This window comes from Xenia sp. Carnegie-2017, unplaced genomic scaffold, assembly GCF_021976095.1.
Source record: "Xenia sp. Carnegie-2017 unplaced genomic scaffold, XeniaSp_v1 HiC_scaffold_13, whole genome shotgun sequence".
In the NCBI taxonomy this organism is placed as follows: Eukaryota; Metazoa; Cnidaria; class Anthozoa; order Malacalcyonacea; family Xeniidae; genus Xenia; species Xenia sp. Carnegie-2017.
In genome coordinates, this window is record NW_025813436.1 from 7,422,681 (window position 1) to 7,443,788 (window position 21,108).

Genomic DNA, 21,108 nt, shown 5'->3' on the forward strand with positions numbered 1-21,108 from the left:
AAATTACCGAAACTTTGCCCAACTACAAATTGTCGATTAAGTAACGTCACTGACTTAAAGTTATTTTTGTTTAGTTGTATTGAAGGTTTAAACTTAGATTATTGACCTTTAATGCACTTCGTACTTTATCCCATGACAGTTTTTGTCGAAAAAAATTATTTCGAAACAAAAGGATCGTCATCACATTTGACTTGTTATCTTTTTGACGATTGAGATGTCACTTTTTATTCGTGAAAATAACGAGTTTCTTTTCGTTATTGAGAAAAATTGTGAGAAACGTGATGAACATAGTGAATACCGCACAATTAGGTCACGTTAAAAAGACAGGATTACGTCATGTAAGAAAAGGTGTTTCTAGTCATATGTTATTCTCACCGTGTTGTTTTACATTCGACCGAGCGGGGGCTCATTGTTGTGATGTTACAGTTTTTAGTCACATTTTCAATAGCACAAAATCATTCTTTCGTTTCTTAATAACTTTCGACGTTCTTTTTATTTTAACCATATTTTTATTTGACGTATAGTTGATTTAATTTTAGTCATACTTTTCCATTTATAACTTATGAAAGACTAAGCGATTTAGAAACTTATTTTTACAGGTTTACAGCTTTCAACAATACATAGATCTTCTGATGAGAAATTTTGTTTTGCATCAAACTTAACAAGAAATTCTGGTAACAAGGTTTTTCATTCCTTCATCTCACTTGTGATTGTCATATCGTTTATACAGTTCCTAAATTCTGCGAAGTGAGTTTCTTCGTAAAGTAACGCATATCATAGATAATTTATCAACTAATATCGACTACATTAAAAATGTTGAGAAGTATTAATATACTGTTATTTGGAAAATCGTTGGTATCTCAGTTTAGTAGTTATGTCTTTTTTAGTAGTTCCTTTATGTCTTTTAGTAGTCTCTTTTAGTAGTACAATGAACGCTATTCCTTCTACACGTATAAATAGACCAAAAGAAAATGGAAATTTGCAAAATCAAAACACTCTGACAAAAGAACCCACTATATGTTTCGCTTTAACAATGAGCTTTGGTTGTCTGAAGTCTGTTTGGCGCGTTCTGAAGACGCCAACAAGGGATTGTTTGATGTATTTTTTATTGTGCAAAGCGACACACTTGTAGACGCGGATCCTGTTTCCTATTTATACCCACCTTTCTGTGTGACATCGCATTTTCAATCGTTGTATATATTATTTACTCAAAACCAAACCCTGAAAGAAGTTTTTTGTTTTGAGTTTCCTTAATTGCGTGACAATCGTCATGAAAAAAAGAAGTCAAATAAACTAATGGTACAACATACATGGATCGTGCGTTTTGTTGGTTTTGTAAGATTTAAACATGTGAAAGATATATATATATTTTTTATTTGAAAAATGCGTCTCAGAAAGATTTTCATGGTAACTACATGATTATAGAGCTACTTCCTTGTAATATACTCTTTCAAATCTTTAACTTTCCTGTCTTTGAAATTATTTCTTTCGTGAAAATTTGGCTTGATATACAATACAACTTAGGTTTCATATATTGTACCATTCTTTAGCTACCGTACAGACCGAACAATTGAAGTTGGTAAGTTCTATATATGGTTAAGTGTTTGGAGAAAAAAAGTCTAATTAGTTTCTTGACCAATTTATGCACAAGCAACTCTGGACAATGTAAGTGTAGCTAAATTTATTTGTGGTCACTAGAGATACATCCTGTCTTTTCACGAGTAAATAAAATTGCACTAATGATTGATACGTCAAAGACAAATACCTCCTTAAATAAAAGTGATTGTATTTTTATATTCAAGTGCCCACTTTCCTACCTGTCATTAATGCGGGAAGACACATTGCTTCTTTATTTACCATATAAAGAAAAATCTTGTCTATGATTGCTAGCGCTTGACTAATTATACACATTTGATGACACATAATGACAAATATAATACATCCCCACCTTGTTGAAGGAAACGAAAAATTACTTTTTGAGCAGTTTAATTATTTGTTTTTATTCAAAACCTAAATTGCTTTAATTTTTTATTCAAACTTTCCAATTTTACTAAAATTTTATTTGATGATTTGATATAACATTAAAAATACACTTTCGCATCTCCCATTACTAACACTGTGTCTTGTGTGTTCCTAAATTTTTACGAAAGCTTTATTAACCAAACCGTATTTCTTCCGGTATGAATGCGGAGTACACGTTTTGACCTGTTTTATAGCATGGCAAGCAATTAAACGAAGTAACGAACCCTGAAAATAATGAAAATTTAAAATTGTAGTTTAAGGATGTGTGATGTCTTTCAGACAAATTATCCAACCATCAATATTAACATCTATCGCTCTATTTTATCGTAGTTGGAAATTGGGATATTTTTTCTTAAGTAGCTATCTGACAGATTTTTTTGGAAATCATCCTGGCTGAATTTATCTTGCTCAGATTTTAACTTGTCAAAAAATGCTTTGTCAAAAAATTCTTCAAAAGTATACTAGTTTACCAAATTCATATTATATAGTGTAAAGCCAAGTCATTTTGAACATTTCATCTTGATGTGAAAATTTGAGATACTGACGTGAAGAATGTTTCAAATTGTCTGTTGTAATAGTTTGAAATTCCTACGAATCGTCATCACCAAGTCTTGTGGTCACACAGCACGTTGGTAAGATGGTAAGCGGAGTGGTTGTGCCATTCTAACGAGTACGTGAAGAGGACTGGGATCTAATTTGTAATATTGTGAATTGTGATTTGTAATTGTAAATTTAAATAGTGATAAACATAATAACGTTGAATATGGAGTAATAGTAAAAAAATAGAGAAAAATAAGTGGTTTCTTGGACAAGCACTCTGTATTGCCTTGTTGGGTTTGTTTTGGTTTTTCACTTGCTTTGACCGTGGTATAAAAACATTTATAATTGTGTTATTTCACCAGCTCTATTAACTAAGAAAGCTCGTTGCAAAGCAAAATTTTGTTGCTCGATAACTTTCAACAACAAATATTGGGTTTCTGGCTTATCATACGTGACTTTATATTTGAGGATTTCTCCCCCAAATGATCGCTTTATTTTGACATCATTTAGGTCCTATATTATTATTTTTTTAAGAGCTCCAATGGATAAACCAGACGACCTTCAACCCAACAAACCTCGTGATGTAAAGAAGGGAAATCCCAAGATCATTGAGGGCCAAACTGCTCAGAAAGGGAAAAAGTCTAAGGCAGAATTAAAAGCTGAACGAAGGGCCAAACAGGTTTCAAAGAGTGCCATGTCACACTATGCAAAGTTTTTTCTATTTTTTTATTAAATTCAAAATGTCATCAGTTGCATCACAAGCTGTTCAGATAATTTTGAAGTAGGACAATGGAAATGATTGGAAGTAGAAAGCTCTAACAGATTTAAAAGTTCATGAATTTTAAAACACCTAAGTTGAATGTACTTGTTGTCCTGCATTGAATTATATGTACACATGAATATTCTAGTTAAATTCAATATGTCTTTTCATTTAGGAGGCACAACGAGCTGCCAAAAACAAAGTCTTAAATGAGCCAGCTTCATCAGAAGACAGCAAAATGACAAAAGATTCTGGAAAGAATAGTGGAGAAGGTGCAAATAAAACAGAAAAAAAAGGACAACAGGTTAAAAGATTTTATTCAGGCAAACTTGATACAAATCAATGCGTTCTTACTGAAGATACTGTTTTTATTGCTTATAGGGAAGTCAAAGATGGAATAAAATTCAAAAACAAGAAATTGGCAAAACAACCAAGTCCACTACATCTGATGGTAACTTTCATATTTTTTATTTTATTTTAACTTACATATGATTGACAATTTCACCAGCAAGTTTGCTTAATAGAGGGAACAATGCATTTAACATAATTTTGTGGAAGATTGTGTCCTATTTCAGAAAAAAACTGAACTAAAATTATTTCCATCATGTAGCCAAAGGTGAGGTTAGAGTGTTGTCCAGTGTTCAAGCAGACGATGAGAAACTACAAAGAAAATTGCAAAGAAACTTGCTAAAGAGAATGTTCCTCAGCGTATGTCAGTGCAGAAAAAAGTTGGCCTTTTTTCACATTTACATCAATATGAGAGACAACAGAGTCTTACAAAAGAAATCAAGTAAGGATCTCATCTCCTAAAGTATTTGAGCTGTGGTGATGATCTTTAGCTCATCCGAAAGAGCTGTACAATTGATTTAGTTAATAATTAATCAGATATGCCATTTATGCCTATAGCTATGATTATATATAATTTAGTTCTACCATCCTTCCATGAAAGTATAGAATATTTTTTTTGGAAAGGTTCACATCAGGAAGTATTCATCCAGCAATCATAAAACTTGGATTACAACATGCTGAGGGTATTATTAGTGGTTCCAACGCAAGATGCGTTTCGTTGTTGGTCGCGTTAAAACAAGTAATCTTAAAATATTTCTATTTTATATCTTACAAGTAAAACCTCGTTAAGCTGCGGTACATTGCCGGCAATCAAAGTACCAGGTATCTGAGAAAATATCTTGATATCAATGAAAAATAGTATGGTTTGATGGGAGACATGTAAAGACTGACTAGACACCGCAACAAATATTCTTTGATTAATACTCATGTTTGTCTGTTTTTTCCAGAGAAGGGATGGTTTTAGTTGCAACAATGTTTTTCCTCTTTTTAATTCTAGTGAGCCAATATATTCTTCCGCTTGCAATTATCTTGCCTAGATAATTTGAAAAGCTTGATAAAAAACTGAGAAAAATTGGTTACGTTCAAAACAATAGCTCGCAACCTCTGTCATATTTTACAAGAAAATCAAGATCTAACTCGTCGTCCAAATAACGACGTCTTTAGGCATATCAATACCAGTTTTGGAATTGTTTCCTGTGCTATTTAAGATATTTTAAGATTTTAAATACTTAAATTTAAAAATCGAAACAATTTCCTATACTTGGAAATAGTCACCTTATAATTAGTTCTAATTGTTTCTATGATTCATGTTCATGATTTTCATTGTCGTTTGTGCAGGTGATTACGGACTACACGACACCAACTGATAAAGAATTAAATAGAGATCTTGAAGCCAAACTAAAACCTAATATTACGTAAGTATTTTAAATGATGTAAAGAAAGCGAGAAAGTATAGAATTATGTTTCGTAATCATTTTCAGTAGCGTATTTTCATATTCAACCTAGTGAACTACATTGAAGAAGTATGCCACGTATAAACCTAGTAACCTACTCAAACTTATCCTAACCTATCCTACACTATCCTACCTTATCCAACAATCTTAGTGGCTGTAACTGTCGAATAATTTAACTACACTGATGTTATTTTTTCATTATTACCTGTGATAAATTTTTATAGATTCTTAACACAATGTCGTCCGCTTTCAGTGAGCATGGGAAATGCCATCAAATATCTAAAACTGCAAATAACACAAACACCACGAACTATGTCAGAAAAACAGGTTTGTAAAATTTCGTCACCACATGAATTATGGATTTATTTATGTAGCATATCTACAACACGATCTTTGATATTGTTTGTTGAAACCCTGTCCTATATTGATTGTTAATATCCTACTCATTATTGGTTGTTAATACCTTGCATTGTATTGTTTATTGAAACATTGCCCTATATTGTCCTGATGTTTTTCATTCTAGGCTAAGGCAAACCTGATTGAGTGTGTGGACAGTTTCATTAAAGAAAAATAGTGCTGGCTGGCGAAGCTATTTCCAAGACTTATGCCATTCAGAAAGTCACCGATGGTGATGTCATCATGACGTATGCATGGTATGTGTATTGCCGTTATCAGTTTTCTAAATCGGTATTTGACTTAACAGTGTCGTACTTTATAGCTCATCGCTAATTGTAAAGATTTTGAAAGACGCTTTCGATGCAGGAAAAAGGTTTCATGTGATTGTAATTGATTCTAGACCAAAAAATGAAGGTATTTTGTATAATCGATATCATCGTCCTGCAGCAACACGAGACAGACGACATTTTCCACGTTGAGACATGCTATTGATCATTTTACTTCTTTGGTTATTATTTGTCTTATCTTATCATCTTAATTTTCCAGGAATTCGTTGTCTGAAACAGTTATTAAAACATGGTGTGCGATGTTCTTATGCACAAATAACATCACTGGCGTATCTTATCAAGGAGGCATGTTTTATAGTTATTGTAACTGTCGTTATTTTTTATTCTTCATTCCACTGACCAAGTTGTTTTTATAACTATTGGGAAATTCTCTGAATTGCATGGAAATGAAGTTTTTTGTCAGTGCGCAAGACCTGGCTCTAAATCGAATGAAGAAAAAGTTTTTGCGTTATTTGTTACTTCATTAAATAAGTAAAGTAATGTTAAAAGTTGTTCATTTTCTGAGTTTGTTAAATGCTAACAGTAGGAAATGATGGGATAATCGACCTGGAAATATTTTAATTATACACCAATTCTTTTATTCCAACATTACCTTATTACGTACCATTATATTGCAGGTGTCTAAAGTTTTTCTTGGTGCGCATGCGTTGCTGGCAAATGGTTGTGTAATGTCGAGGATTGGTTCCGCCATGGTGACCCTGGTAGCTAAGAGATCAAATGTTCCCGTTCTAGTTTGTTGTGAAACATACAAGTTCTGTGATCGTGTGCAAACGGATGCTTTTGTTTTTAACGAGTTGGGTACGTACCGTACGTGTTTGTTTTTATTAATAAAAATCCTTTACTTTCTTCATGAATTTTATTTTTTCCTCTATTATGACATGGAGATTTCCATGGAAAATTAATTTGAAATTTGAAAGTTAAACATTTTCTGATTCTTATAAAGGTGATCCGGACGACTTGATACCAGACGGGCATTCTCCAGGTGACGAGATTCTTAACAACTGGCGACAGTATGACTCGCTTAACCTATTGAATTTAGTCTATGATGTCACGCCTTCTGATTTCGTTTCTATGGTGATCACAGAGATCGGTATGATTCCCTGTACGTCAGTTCCGGTTGTCCTTAGGGTAAAAAATGTCGAGTATCAATGACATCATTTTTGGTTCATCTTAAATGGAGTGACAGGTTTGTGATAGGTCAATGCCATTGTATTAGTTGGTAGATCTGGTACCAGCATCCCTATTATTATTTTATATTGGTAGATCTGGTACCAGCATCCCTATTAGTATTTTATATTGGTAGATCTGGTACCAGCATCCTCAATGTTTTATATTGGTAGATCTGGTACCAGCATCCCTATTAGTATTTTATATTGGTAGATCTGGTTCCAGCATCCCGCAATGTTTTATATTGGTAGATCTGGTACCACCTTCCATCAATGTTTTATTGGTAGATCTGGTACCAGCATCCCTCAATGTTTTATATTGGTAGATCTGGTACCACCTTCCATCAATGTTTTATTGGTAGATCTGGTACCAGCATCCCTCAATGTTTTATATTGGTAGATCTGGTACCACCTTCCATCAATGTTTTATTGGTAGATCTGGTACTAGCATCCCTCAATGTTTTATATTGGTAGATCTGGTACCAGCATCCCTATTAATATTTTATATTCATAGATCTGGTACCAGCATCCCTATTAATATTTTATATTCATAGATCTGGTACCAGCATCCCTATTAATATTTTATATTCGTAGATCTGGTACCACCTGCCATCAATGCAAATTAAATTTTAGTACATTTCCATTAAATTTCAACAAAATAAATTTTAATACAATTCCATTAAAAAAAGCATGATTTTTTTTAAAAATATTTTTTTCTGTTTCAAATCATATTTCAGCTTTCTGAATGTATTGAAATCATAATACCATACTGTAATTAATGTCTATGTTTTTGCTAATTATAAATCTTAGGAGCGTTTTTGCTACACACCTGACCTCTCTAGATTAATCATTATAAGAATTTTATTTACAAATTTGTCAACTGCATTTTTTGGTATCATTTGTACAAGTTATTTTTTAATTAACTTTTCCTTATTGGTATTTTTTGTTTCTCTTGATCAACTATATGCGATCTCCGATGACTTTTTGTCCTTGTCAGCGTTGTGTGCATCTCTTGTTTTTCCTTAAATATAGAACAATGGAACTGTAATTTCATTTTATATTGAACAGATAATCTCAAACTTGAATGAACTGTCCAGTTCAAGTAGTGAAATTGAATTAATATTTCATCAATGTGCCGCAATAAGATTAATTACATAATTTTGTTATAACATTACTATGGAATATTACATACCAGTTTACGTACAGTTTGATGTAACCCAGATCTTCTTGTGTTCTTTGGCATAAACATACAATGTGTTTTGTTGTCTGTTTTCCCCTAAAGGAAAAATAATGGCTATTTTTTTGTAAATGACATTCACTTTCAACCGTACCATTTCCTTTCCTTACTAGGTACCATTACACCTGTGAACTACATCATGGTACGCACCTTCTCCTTCATCACAGAGCTAGGAGCTACTGCTGTTGTATTTCCTTTGCAAATCCTTCTTCCATTCAAATCGTACTTGCTTGTCTTAGAAAGAATACGTTGGTTGTGTTTTTCAATTAGTTCACGTATTGCCATATCATTCTCCAAACTGTCTTCCTTTGATTTTTTGTTGATGGAAATAGTGCATGTTGGCTTAATATTTTCTTTCTGTATGAAAGAAACATGATCAACAACATTGGAGGAAAATTGACTCTGTAGGCATCGTGTTAACAACAATGAAATAAAATGGCAATCAGAGAAATTTCAGATTTCTGTATGTGATATACAACAATCTGTACACAGTATCATTACCTATGTACTTGGTACCAGTCCCTCTTGTTCATACTTTTTGCAAACAAACCTTTTTGATTCGTTGTGGTAAGTCAGTTCTCCTAATTCTTCTTCCATTGTCATCATATAGTATTTTCCGTCCAAGAATCTTTTGGTTGTGCTCTTCTATTAAATCTTTTATCATTTTTATGTCTTCATCCTCACTATCTTCAGTTGTCAGTTTATTATTTGATGAGTACCCTGCCTGAACAGAAAACAGCTATTGGTCCTCTTTAGACTATAGTTTAATGCAAGGTCACTACTTACCATCGTACCATTTGTTTTTTCAAGTTTTTGAGGGCAGGAGCGCCTTACAGTCTTTAAATCTTTAGGTATTGTCTTTCTTATAGGTGAGGCAATAACATATGACTTCCGAGATGGCAAGGATGGCTTCATTGAAGTACTTCGCTTTGGTTGTAAGTCTAAGCATAAATAATTAATTACAGGAGTACTTGAATATATATGTTATTAATAGTTTCTGTATCACTGGTTTTATTCAAATGCCTGAACTGCTCTTGCCCAAAATTATGATTGGGATCATCCTTACTTGAATAATAAACATTAATAATGATGTGTAGTACTGTTTTGCTTTCTTGGCTATAAACTAGCTGATGCTAATCATGATTTAAATAGAATAATCACTTGTTGATACAAAAGGAAGAACTTGTGGGTACAAAAAGAGGAACTTTAGAATTGTAGCTGGTTGCATTTGAGGTAACATCATGGCACAAAAAAATATTTTACCAGTAGATTTATCTTGTAGAGAAAGGCTAAACATTGAGCTGTGTTCACTTAGCTGCCATCGTTTGTGAGGCTTTTTGTCTGTATTCCTCTTTTATTGTTGCAGTTCAGCTCAACAGCGCTGTCTTCTACATAAATGTGTTGATGTTTTCTCTTCTGGTTAGTCAATGTTGAAATATTTGAATTATAGCTGGTTTCTCCAAGTATGCAAGTGTCACCACTCAATGTGCTAGATAAACCATTGTTACTACACAAATTGAATTTATTACAATGAGGCATGTTTTTTTTCTCTTCCATGGAAACCACAGATAATCTATTATCGTTCTTCTTTGGTTTGACAACTGGTTGTGTAGAATTGGTCATCTCTGGTGATGGCATTATGTAGCATTTCTCTGACCACCACCACTTGTATTCATCACTAAAAGTTTTTATTTCGACAACTTTTATTAACGTAGTAAGCATTTACATTTTTACACGATTTATGAGGGTATTATGTTTCATTGTTGCTTGCATTTAGTTGTCCAAGGTGTGCGTAAAAAATAGTACAAATAAAAAAATTGTGCTTATAAATTTTTATCTGCTCTGCATATTAATGTACTTGTATTCAAAACATCTTACCAACTAGAACAATTTTCATTGTTGTCTTTTAAGTTTTCCAAATCATACCATTGTGGCGCATCGCATTCGAAATTTTCATCAATATATTGTTCACCTGATTTTTCTTCTGACATTGTTTATCTATATTTAAAGTGAGTGGTTTTTCAGCATGTTCATTTTACTCTTTCCCAGACCTTCTAAGCTGGAATTGAGCGCGGCCAGTGGCAAAACTCACGAGGACGAGTCACGACCAATTGTGGTCGTGGTAGCGAACCCGCGTCAATGAAATTGATTTGAAAATTCAAGTTGTTTTTACTTTGCTAATGTCTAGAAAGGTCGTACTTGGCGGGAAAGACATAAAAAAGGCGAGCAGCAAGCTCTTTCTCCTTTTTCGTTGGCTCATTACGAGGAGTACATTAACCTTTTTCAATGGGCAAAACAAAATGGTGTTTTATGTCCGAGTATGAAACCAGCTTCATTCTCATCTACAGGGAGAGGGCTTATGGCAACAAAATGTATAAACATTGGTGATTTATTAATATCTGTTCCCAAAAGCCTTTTGTTTAGCGTTGAAACTTTAAGGTATGCTTGACTGTTCTAAAAAAACTTTTCAAAATTATTTTTATTTCATGGACAACCCAACTCACCAATTCCTTTTAATTATATTTTTTTAGGTGTTTACATCCTGATTTATTCAATCAACCAGAAGCTGACAAACTTTCAACAGTGGATGTATTATGCTTATTTTTGATTTTTGAACGGTCATTTGGTAAAGAATCATTTTGGGCTCCTTATATATCTATGCTACCATTGACCTTCAATACTCCATCATGTTTTGGCGTTGAACTCCATCAATGCCCTGACTTTTTTTTTGATCATGGACAGATGCATTTAAAAAATATTCGGAAATGTTATTTAACATTAAAGAATTTTATCTCAACATCAACTGTGTTGAATGGCATGAAGTTGGACTTCGATCATGTAATTTGGGCATGGAACATTGTGAATACAAGATCTGTTCATATGAATGACTCTGCAAAGACTAAGTCTGCATTTTACTTGGACAAAATGTCATGTTGTTTAGCACCATTGCTGGATCTTTTGAACCATTCTTGTTGTGTGGAGGTAAAATTTTTACTTGTTGTAATTCACCTATTGAAGTAAGTTTATTTAATGATCTATTATACTAAGTACAAACATGTACATTGTTCAACTCAGTTCATTGAATTAAATATAACTGTAAGGCCACCTTTAGGTAAGCATGCCTGTATTTGCATGTTTGGGGGGAGTTATGTAGCACTCCAGTTTCATATATTCAGTTCAATGACTCTGTTGCATGTCATGTAGGTTGATGCAGGGTACTCAGAAACTGACAAATGCTATGTAATTTACACAAGAACAAGATTCAAGAAAGGTGAGCAAGTATTTATAAATTATGGTCCTCACAATAACAGAAAATTATGGTTAGAATATGGATTCATCATTTCTAATAACATCCATAATTGTGTGAGTATCTTGCCAAGACTGCTGTACAAAATCACAGAAAAACATACAAAAAGCAAAATATCAAAACATAAATATGATATGATTGAAAAATATGATCTTGAAAGAACATATTTTTGCACAATAAGTGGCATATCATGGAGTTTAAATGCAGCCTTGAAAATACTGGTGCTGAGTGATTTAAAACTTAAAGAGTCATCCGGTTTAAACATCGAGAGCATTCCTAATGAAAATGACACATTGAAAAGACGAATTTTGATTGACTTACTTGATCTTGTTTTAAACAAGTACAGTAATGATCTGTCCAAAATTGTAAATTATGGCAAAAAGGGCAATTGTTTGTCTGAACAAATGAAAATCCTGGTCACACTTTTAGAAGAAGAGAAATATCTTGTGGAATGCAGTCTATCATTAATAAATTCTTAAAGAAATCATGAAATCATAAAACTATCTGCCATATTTCAGAAAGGACAATTTATTTTAGGAGGAATGGATTCAGTATAAACACAGCCATGTTAGGTGTTCATTGCAATGATTATAATAATATTACCAAATTCTTTCAGTCGATGATTTGTCCTGGTAAAATATTGTCTTCATTGGTCAAATATTCCTTCTCGATGCTCATTATTAAGTTTTTATCATCATCATTATATAAGTCTTCATTCTCTGGCGATGTCTTAACATGAAATCTGTAAGAATAGCGAAAATAACTGTTTTGATCATTATTACTTGCGTGAGTTGGCAAAATTGAGATTTGCTTTGTTTGCAGTTCACATACATTTAGTGTAAGTTGCAGTTTATTAGAAAATTTTTCTTTATGTGTTATTGTGGAGTATGAAAACAAAGATGATGGATTGTTGAACTTTATTTTAGTGATTTTGCATCTTTACATGTTTTCTTTATCAAACTCCTGGAGCGTGCAGGATTAAAAAAAATGAATTTGGTCATGTTGTATTCACATGTCAATAGTATCTTATGTTGGGTATTATTCTTTTTAATGCTTAAATCAAGGCATTACTTGACAAGTTATGAAAAAGACGCGAGGTTATCATGGTTCGTATCTTGAGTTTCAAAAAACACAGATCCAACATGATTACTTATCTAGATAGATACCTCCAAAATTATTGCATTTGACAAGCACGAAAATATTCACATTTTAAGTAAATGGTTGGACGTAATCCGGGGAATTGGATTAAGGGAGAGTGAAGAATTTGTGAGAAATGTCATCATTAATCGCCGCAGTATTTTTCATTTTCAATCTTACCTGGTTTGTCTTCGAGTTCTTGTGAAGCTTGTTTTAAAATTCAAATCGACTTTATTAACTTTTTCTGCATCATTTTTTTCTATGTAAGCATTATTCGCGGCTCGGAATTTCTCAACGTCAATTATCTTTGTCACATCAAAACATTCTTCATCAGCTCCTCCCTTGAAAAATTTAAGAAGAATAACTCTAGCATCTATGACTAAATAAATGAAAGGAATAAACAGTCACCATTAACAGATTATTACTTCCGCAGTCTTTTTGCTCGAACAAGGTATCATTATAAGATTAATCAGATCATATTTATCATTTTAAGAAACACATACATTCTTGCGATCACTAAATATTTCATTCGACAAATCATCGATAAGTACGTCACCAAAAGATTCTTCATCATCAATAGCCATGCCGCTATCGTCGTCTCCCTCAAGTCTTGCGCTCTCATCTACTTCATTTTTTTCGTATTCCTGTTCATAAAATGGGTTATTTTGCCCTCTTTGTGATCTCAAATCTTTTAGAAAATCTGTTTCGACAATTGTACTTTTTCTACTCCATGCCGTTACTTGCTTCAACTTCTTTCTGTTGGATTTCTTTTTTTTCTGTTTGCTCACAGGTGGTGTCGGATGTAAAATCTCTAAAGATACCTTTGGTGAAACTAATTGTCCATCGGTGCTCTTATTTGCATCGTTAGGTACTTGATTTGCTTCATTCAATGTTACAAATTTCTCTACATCGTTTTCCAAGACTGTTTCTTCAGAGACACGTATTGTTTTTTGTGTACTTTCATTTGGTTTTGTTAAAGAATTCTTCTCAGTCGAAGCATTACAGCCCATTATTAAATGACATTTCGATAACGGTTTCCTAAGCTACCGACAAATATTTCTACCAAGTCAATCAATGTTAGCAAACATCACTGAGTTTGTATTGAATGTTCTTTGAGTTTGCTGTTTGATTTCTGGAGTCCAAATGTATTTTAATTAGTTGCGTAAGTAAACGTCTAAGCTTCATTTTAATGCGCATGCAAATATTATGAATATATGTTGAAAAAGAACGGATTAAAACGACAGTGGTCCTTGTACTCTTATCAACGGATTTCGTTCGATTTCTTAAAAATTTGGTTTTCGTAAGAAACGGTTTATAGTAAATGTTTTCGTTGTACCAAAATTATGCAAATCTAAGAGCTTTTCATTTCCATACTTTACTTTTTATTGTTTGGAAGTTAAAGGAAGTAGAAAAGCTCCAAAAGTTCCTTAAAAAGTATGTAAGCCAACTGTTTAGATCACATACATTTTACAGTTAGCTCAATGTCTCATTTTGCAATCTTGGAGCTTTTAATTTCTTTCAATCTGTTAGCACCATCATTAGCAGAAACATCATTTTATAGAGATCACTAAATAATTAAATCTAAAACTAAGTAATTTATTTTCTGATTTTTCTCAATAATCTGTTCTAACTTTTTCATCAACTTTCATAGTTGATAAAGCACAAATTTATTATTAAAAAGTACATGGGAGAACGAACGGTCGGCATGCCTACTATTTCCATAATAGTTATGTCAAATATTGTATTTGGCATGATATTAATTGGATTACATTGTTTGAAATTGTAATTTTCTGTTTTTAATATAAAATTTATGTATTAATTCATATATACACGTTGTATGTGTGTGCCATATTGATTGACCATGATATTGACCAATCAATGCGAATAATTTTTAACATAGGGGATGCCATGCCAATATTTAAGGGACTCACTTCTTGATTTACTTCCCTTGCAAATTTTCGGCCATTCACGCGTTGTCATTTTTACGTTAGCGTCATTTATTTAGGACAAATCGTTGAATTTAAAAGAAAAACAAACCAAAAAAACTATAAAATATTAAAATTGTTAGCCACGACTAACAGAAATTTAAAACAAACCAAAAAAATCGAAAAATTGTTTAAAAAAGGAAAAAAAAGTACAAATTGTATCAACCTCAACGTTAACGTGTTGAAAGTCGAAAAGTAAAAGCCAACCCACAATTTATCAAAAAGATGAACGCTACAGCTCCGAATAACTATCCCATGGCTACGCTTTATGTTGGAGATTTGGCTCCTGATGTCAACGAAGCCGTTCTCTTCGACAAATTCAGTGCAACCGGTCCTGTTGTGTCGATTCGTGTCTGTCGTGATTTGGCAACGCGTCGCTCTTTGGGCTATGCTTATGTCAACTTCCAGCAATCGGCAGATGGTATGTAATACATTATGGAGGCCTTTTTTGTGCAAGATATTGTATCCCATTTTTCTATGTGTACAAGATATGCTATATTTTGGTAAATTTTGCAGCCGAAAGAGCGTTGGATACCATGAATTTTGAACCTATCAAAGGACGGCCATGTCGTATTATGTGGTGTCAGAGAGATCCTTCTTTGCGCCGATCTGGTGTTGGAAATATCTTCATAAAAAATTTGGATAAAGGGATCGACAACAAGGCTCTGTACGACACTTTTAGTGCTTTTGGTAACATCCTTTCATGCAAAATTGCGTTGGATGAGAATGAAGTTTCTAAGGGCTTTGGTTATGTCCATTTCGAGACACAAGAAGCGGCTGATGAAGCTATCGAGAAAGTCAACGGCATGTTGCTGAATGACAAGAAAGTGTGGGTGAATTTTTTTTGTTTTTGTTAGCCGCTTTATTGAGTTAACTTTTAGACAAAACAGGGTGACTTCAGGATGTTTTGATGCACGTGTTGGGAGTAGTATGGGACTGTTCAATTAGGGTGTGTCTAATGGTGTCTAAGAAATTTACACGAATTGCTAATGTTGAACTGATGTACATTACTTTCTATGATTATTGAATAAGCCAATGAGACTTCAATTTTTATCAGGTTTGTCGGTAAATGGATGTCTCGCAAGGAACGTATAGATCAGCTAGGTGATGCGCCAAGAAAATTCACCAATGTTTATGTCAAGAATTTTGGTGAGGATTTCTCAGATGAAGACATGAAGAATCTTTTTGAAAAGTTTGGTGAGATCCAAAGCATGAAAGTGATGCGAACTGAAGATGGCAAAAGCAGAGGCTTTGGCTTTGTCAGTTATGCAGAACCAGAACATGCTAGTAAGGTAATATCTTGTGTACATGTTGTTTAAAGTTATTTCCTTGTTATATGGACATATTCATTTGTCTTAGGCTGTTGAAGAAATAAATGATAAAGAGGTGAATGGTAGGATATTATATTGTGGACGTGCTCAGAAGAAGTCTGAAAGACAGGCAGAATTAAGGCGACGCTTCCAGCAACAGAAGATGGAAAGGAATATTCAATTTCAAGGGGTTAACTTATACATTAAGAACCTCGAGGAATCCATTGATGATACACGTCTGAGGAAAGAATTTGAAAGCTATGGAACAATTACAAGTGCAAAAGTGATGAGAGATGAAAAAGGCAACTCCAAAGGTCCAACTTATGTTTACAACTTTTTTGATGTTTTTTACTAGAAGGAATTATTTAAATTTATCCTCATTTTTTTTTAAAATGAACAATGTATTTCAGGTTTTGGGTTTGTTTGCTTCCAGTCACCTGAGGAAGCCACAAAGGCTGTTACAGAAAAAAATGGTCAGATTGTGATGACTAAACCACTTTATGTTGCTCTTGCACAACGTAAAGAAGAGCGTCAGGCACAGCTAGCTGCCCAGCACATGCAACGTGTTGGTAGGATGATTCCTCAAGGGACTCAACCAGTTGGTCAAATGTTTACTGGTGGATTTTATCCTGCCATGGCACCATTTCCAACTGTATGTATATGTTTTTTCTTTTTTAATCTTAAATATTCTTCATGTATTCATGTAAAATGTGAAAACTTTATTAGGGCCAACGACCAGCCTTCCTGCCTGCCCAAGTTCCTCGTCCTAGATTCTCTAATCAAGGTGTGCGTGGCACTCCAGGATATCCTGGTGCAATGATGACTCGTCCTCGAATGCCTAGAGCTCCACCACGTCCAATTAACCAACAGCAGTCACGTATTGCTCCCGGTGGTGGTGCCAACATGGCTGGCTTAAGTGGACAGCGAGCTCCATCTGCATCAGGCACACGCAACCAAAAGTATAGCCTGCCATTAATCAAGCTGGTGTAGGACAAGCTCAGGGTAATGCAACTGCTGCAAGTGCTAGTATTGCTATTTCTGTGAGTAGAAGCTTTTTGTATATTATTATTGCATAATTTATCTATATGCTTTTTACCAGTAAAAACACAACATTTGCTTTCTTGTTCCATCATTGTTTAGAGTATTATGTGAATGTTTCTGAAATAATTTGTATTTTTTCATAGGGACCAGATGTATTGAACCCAACTGTTTTAGCTCAAGCATCTATTGCAGATCAAAAGCAGATGTTAGGAGAGCGCCTCTTTCCACTCATTCAACAAACCCATCCAGATCTTGCTGGTAAGATCACAGGCATGCTGTTGGAGATTGACAATAGTGAATTGCTTCACATGTTGGAATTCCGTGATGCTCTTGCTGCAAAGGTTGAAGAAGCTGTTTCTGTCCTTCAAGCTCATCAAGCCAGAGAGCAGTCTGCACAGGAAACTAAGAAATAAGAATTGGGAAAAATGATTCTAGAAAATTACATGGACATGACGTTTTGTTTTCTTTGCATTTTACTCGTACATTACTGTTATTTTGAATTTCTTCTTGTTAAAGGAATTTCTTACAGTAAATTACATTCTTCAACTTTGTGTGTTTAGTATTGTAGAGAAGCTGAAAGATACTTAAAACAAGTTTGAGGCAATGGGGTATTAAATGTTCATAAAACAACTTCATCATAAACCATGACCAGCCGACAATTTAAAGAAATATAGTATAAAGCAAATTCAAAAAGCAAGACATCTTGAGATTGTAAAATATGCATCAAAACAAGACGAGAAGTGAACTTTAAATTTTCGACTTTATTTCAAAGTCATCCTCAGACAGAATGATATTTAAAACCATACATACACATATATTTGCAACGCATGAAATAAGTGAGCGGAAGTAAGCAATAGAAATTAAGTAGTGATATTTACAAAGGCAGAGTTGGAAGAGGTGTAGTATTTCAAAAGGATGAATTGAATAAAAAACTGTCCTATTTTGTCTCTAACAAGGACAAACTTCCTTCACTTTCTCGCAGTAATCTCGTATACGATATAACTTGCCCTGGCTGTGGTAAAACCTACATCGGCATGGCACAAAGATGCCTGTCTGTACGGCTCAGAGAACATGCAACCAGACTCTCTTCTAGTGCAGTTGGCCAGCATTTCTCTGAGTGCGAAAACGCTCAATTCCTGGCGACTCTACGAAACCAGAGAACTCTCTCTCCTGTAGAAAACTTTGTATTCAACAACTATAAAATACTTCACTCAACCAAATCTAACAACTACCACATTCTTGCTTTTCTTGAAGCACTACTCATCAAACATAACAAACCTTTTCTCAACACGGGACTTAAGGCCAGCAAAGAATAACAACTCTTCTCTTAAATGACAATATACTCCTTATACCAGTCGAGTCTGCAGTTTCAATTCATCCTTTTGAAATACAACAACTCTGCCTTTGTAAATGTCACACTATTTAATTTCTATTGCTTACTTCCGTTTACTTATTTCATGCGTTGCAAATATATACGTGTATGTATGGTTTTAAATATCATTCTGTCTGAGGATGACTTTGAAATAAAGTCGAAAATTTAAAGTTCACTTCTCGTCTTGTTTTGATGCATATTTTGCATTTTGTAATGTAACACATAACAATCTCAAGATGTCTTGCTTTTTCGGAATTTGCTTTATACTATACAACTTCGTCATATTATCATGACCTGATGTAAAGTCGAGCGGGAAATGAGCCTTGTAGGTTTAATGTTGAATTTGAGAGTCAATTTGAGCATCAATTGTTCTTGATGTACATTAGTGAGACCATACAAATGCAAATTTCTGGTGAAAGCGTTGGTAGATAAACACAATAAATTTTAAATATGTTAATGTGAAACGCGCGAAATTTGTCACACATACACGTGCCCTTCGATTATCGCGGTTTGAGCCGGCTTTCTTCGTGGCAGGCGGTTATCAGCATAAGCGTTGCGTTCTGATTGGTTCATTTATAACAATCTCGAAAATGATTGGCTAAATGTCGTGATTTGTGATATTTTGAAAAAAGCGAAAAGCGACCATAAACTGTAGAAGAATAATATACACATTGCTTAGTAGAAAAAGATCAGATAAAAAAAACAAACAGCGTGTATTTTGTAATGGCTGAAGACAATTTTGCCAGCGAAAGTGGAAATATAACGCAATCTTTGGAGCAAATGTATATGAATACACCTGTCGGAAAGACGCTCTCCTTGCAACATGGCATATCTGTTGAAAGCAGTTGTTCGGCGACTTTGAGTCCTCCACCTACACTAGAAGTGAATCAGAAACGTGAAAGAAGCGAGTCATTGATGCTGCATCACATAAATGATTCGATAGCTACAAAACGCAGGCTTAGAAGCCGTTCAAGACTAGGCCTATCGCCAGAAGATATTCCTTCTGCGTTTATGAGTCCACCTATGAGCAGCAAACCACACGAGAGGACTTACAGCCGATATGAAAATGAACAATGGTTTCCTGAGGCGACAGTTGACCATCCTGAAGCCAGTTCAGTCTACTTAACGCCATATTCAGAGCCTAGAGAACCGTTAAAGAATAAGGACAATATTTCTTATTATGGAGAAAAATGGTGTTCAAACATCCAGCTAGAAGATTGTATTGACAATGGTTCTACTGATGATCAGGCAACATTGTCTCCCTCAGATAAGACAAGGGTAAAACTAAATTTTGATAAATGTGCTGATGGAAGCAACTCTCAGATGTTATTAACAAATTCACGTATATCATTTTGCACTAACAAAATCATTGGATGGCGTATGGGTATTAAAAGAATTGACTTTATAAAGAACTTAAGATCATGAATTGCCAGTTAATTTACCAACAGATCTTCAGCTATTTGAAATCAAGGGATCTTTTAAGGTAATTGCTTAATGTGGAAATAATTTTGAAACTAGGCTTGTACTGTGATAATTTGAGCGTTAGTGAGCTGTTTGCTTCTATTATCAATGACGTATTTCACATAATTAAGCATTTGGATAACTGATTTATTATGCTATGGACAGGGTTGCATCGGTGTCAAAATTGTGGAGGGAGGTTTGCAAGAAAGATCAAATTGCATCTCCAAGGCTTGAACAATATATCACCAATCAAAAGCAACATGTAATACAAAAGGGAAAGGTATAATTTACTGTGAAAAATTGTAATTGTTTAGCACTCATTCAGCTTGGAAGCTCTCTTCATCTTTAGGTTTTTTGTGTTATACTTCCTTTTTTCTCACTTTAGGAAAATTTTGGTTATCATACAAAGTTTGATAACTCGGTTCCTCAACGACAGCCATTGTCCACTCAAAACGACAATATTAGAAAACCTCAACCAAAAGAAGTGTCCACTGATTTGAATGAAGTCAGAGAAAAATTATTGTACACATATGAAAGAATAAAATGCCCATACTGTCTGTCACCTTCCAAGAAGACAGATGAATGGTGGGAATGTAAAAAATGCCAACATGTATTTTGCAGTGTCTGCCAGTGCAGGGTGGATGAAAATCACAAAACTGGACAGTGTAGCCATAAATTAAACACAGAAAATGCCAAACAAATTTCAATTGGTTCAAAAAAGAGCAAGGATCGCCTGAAAAGATTTTAGGATAACCTAATAGATAAAAATTAATTTATAATATAGATAGTATTTTTCAATTGTAGATAATCAAAAAAATCTTCATGTACATATTTCCTTGCATCACAGTTGCCCTTTTCCTTAGATATTGATATCAATTGCATTTTAACGGTGCAAGGTAGTACATGGAAGTAAAAAGACTCAAACATCTTTTCTTTTAATTGAAATGTAATTAACTGTTTTCCCTCAATTAGCTTCTTCAATTGTTATTTAATTTGCACAGTTTGCATGTATATAGTTATTTAAAGCATTATTTTATTTTTGATTGTACATTCATTTTTAATATATATACCATCAAAAAACCTCATTGAAATCATGTCGCTTTTACTTCGTAATCTCAAAAACAATTTTGAAAAAATTGAAATGAAATAACATCAGCAACTTATAAACAAAACCACGAAAAAGGAATTTTCGGAAGGAATTTCACCTGTGAAAAGTTAGTGTCTT

General features: G+C 33.8%; 6 protein-coding genes across 9 annotated transcripts; 4 read left to right on the forward strand and 2 right to left on the reverse strand.

Moving 5' to 3' along the window:
* The first annotated feature begins 2,706 nt into the window (after positions 1-2,706).
* On the forward strand, positions 2,707-9,366 carry LOC124451961 (translation initiation factor eIF-2B subunit delta-like). The gene is given in 16 exon segments (XM_047002559.1): positions 2,707-2,889; positions 3,097-3,241; positions 3,498-3,626; positions 3,704-3,773; positions 3,933-3,983; positions 3,986-4,112; positions 4,295-4,409; positions 5,009-5,085; positions 5,349-5,451; positions 5,648-5,690; positions 5,693-5,777; positions 5,843-5,934; positions 6,067-6,152; positions 6,485-6,665; positions 6,811-7,053; positions 9,140-9,366. Coding segments are annotated over 14 exon segments (1,506 nt in total). The 5' UTR covers positions 2,707-2,889; positions 3,097-3,103; the 3' UTR covers positions 7,020-7,053; positions 9,140-9,366.
* Positions 7,693-9,797, reverse strand: LOC124451977. 2 transcript variants are annotated; one of them, XM_047002579.1, is made up of 6 exons: positions 9,534-9,797; positions 9,057-9,211; positions 8,821-8,994; positions 8,421-8,627; positions 8,238-8,309; positions 7,693-8,054 (listed from the first exon to the last, which is right to left on the reverse strand). In XM_047002579.1, the coding sequence occupies exons 1-6, from the start codon at positions 9,565-9,567 to the stop codon at positions 7,953-7,955; spliced, it is 744 nt and encodes a 247-aa protein (XP_046858535.1). In that variant the 5' UTR covers positions 9,568-9,797; the 3' UTR covers positions 7,693-7,952. The 2 variants fall into 2 exon arrangements, with proteins under 2 accessions (XP_046858535.1, XP_046858530.1); XM_047002574.1 differs by having other exon boundaries at positions 8,226-8,309.
* Positions 9,798-10,458: 661 nt separating this feature from the next.
* Positions 10,459-12,601, forward strand: LOC124451988 (SET domain-containing protein 4-like; the record flags this gene model as incomplete). The annotated part of the gene is made up of 3 exons (XM_047002587.1): positions 10,459-10,709; positions 10,802-11,252; positions 11,475-12,601. Coding segments are annotated over 3 exons (1,284 nt in total), but the record flags the coding sequence as incomplete, so codon positions are not given.
* Positions 12,190-13,840, reverse strand: LOC124451966. The gene is made up of 3 exons (XM_047002566.1): positions 13,218-13,840; positions 12,895-13,055; positions 12,190-12,319 (listed from the first exon to the last, which is right to left on the reverse strand). The coding sequence occupies exons 1-3, from the start codon at positions 13,722-13,724 to the stop codon at positions 12,190-12,192; spliced, it is 798 nt and encodes a 265-aa protein (XP_046858522.1). The 5' UTR covers positions 13,725-13,840.
* A 693-nt stretch (positions 13,841-14,533) lies between these two features.
* On the forward strand, positions 14,534-17,596 carry LOC124452251 (polyadenylate-binding protein 4-like). The gene is made up of 7 exons (XM_047002837.1): positions 14,534-15,120; positions 15,216-15,528; positions 15,757-15,991; positions 16,059-16,323; positions 16,420-16,661; positions 16,736-17,049; positions 17,194-17,596. Exons 1-6 carry the CDS (start codon positions 14,925-14,927, stop codon positions 16,997-16,999), a joined length of 1,515 nt encoding a protein of 504 aa, XP_046858793.1. The 5' UTR covers positions 14,534-14,924; the 3' UTR covers positions 17,000-17,049; positions 17,194-17,596.
* A 1,075-nt stretch (positions 17,597-18,671) lies between these two features.
* LOC124447732 lies at positions 18,672-20,974 on the forward strand. 3 transcript variants are annotated; one of them, XM_046998726.1, is made up of 3 exons: positions 18,672-19,905; positions 20,049-20,163; positions 20,269-20,974. In XM_046998726.1, the coding sequence occupies exons 1-3, from the start codon at positions 19,844-19,846 to the stop codon at positions 20,629-20,631; spliced, it is 540 nt and encodes a 179-aa protein (XP_046854682.1). In that variant the 5' UTR covers positions 18,672-19,843; the 3' UTR covers positions 20,632-20,974. The 3 variants fall into 3 exon arrangements, 1 of the variants encoding a protein (XP_046854682.1); XR_006948812.1 differs by having other exon boundaries at positions 20,049-20,974; XR_006948813.1 differs by lacking the exon at positions 20,049-20,163.
* The last annotated feature ends 134 nt before the right edge of the window (positions 20,975-21,108 follow it).

Excerpts from the sequence above, each read along its gene's own strand:
- LOC124451977 (XM_047002574.1), bottom strand. The coding sequence starts at position 9,567 with ATGTTTAGCCTTTCTCTACAAGATAAATCTACTG. Across the intron at positions 8,628-8,820 it reads TACCACAACGAATCAAAAAG|AAAGAAAATATTAAGCCAAC; the intron begins GTTTGTTTGCAA and ends TCTTTCATACAG. Across the intron at positions 8,310-8,420 it reads GCTCTGTGATGAAGGAGAAG|GGGAAAACAGACAACAAAAC; the intron begins GTGCGTACCATG and ends TTTTTCCTTTAG.
- LOC124451966 (XM_047002566.1), bottom strand. The coding sequence starts at position 13,724 with ATGGGCTGTAATGCTTCGACTGAGAAGAATTCTTTAACAAAACCAAAT. Across the intron at positions 13,056-13,217 it reads TATTTAGTGATCGCAAGAAT|GGAGGAGCTGATGAAGAATG; the intron begins GTATGTGTTTCT and ends AAATTTTTCAAG. Across the intron at positions 12,320-12,894 it reads AGAACTCGAAGACAAACCAG|ATTTCATGTTAAGACATCGC; the intron begins GTAAGATTGAAA and ends CTATTCTTACAG.
- LOC124452251 (XM_047002837.1), top strand. The coding sequence starts at position 14,925 with ATGAACGCTACAGCTCCGAATAACTATCCCATGGCTACGCTTTATGTT. Across the intron at positions 15,992-16,058 it reads AACCAGAACATGCTAGTAAG|GCTGTTGAAGAAATAAATGA; the intron begins GTAATATCTTGT and ends CATTTGTCTTAG. Across the intron at positions 16,324-16,419 it reads TGAAAAAGGCAACTCCAAAG|GTTTTGGGTTTGTTTGCTTC; the intron begins GTCCAACTTATG and ends AATGTATTTCAG.
- LOC124447732 (XM_046998726.1), top strand. The coding sequence starts at position 19,844 with ATGAATTGCCAGTTAATTTACCAACAGATCTTCAGCTATTTGAAATCA. Across the intron at positions 19,906-20,048 it reads AAATCAAGGGATCTTTTAAG|GGTTGCATCGGTGTCAAAAT; the intron begins GTAATTGCTTAA and ends TGCTATGGACAG. Across the intron at positions 20,164-20,268 it reads ATGTAATACAAAAGGGAAAG|GAAAATTTTGGTTATCATAC; the intron begins GTATAATTTACT and ends TTCTCACTTTAG.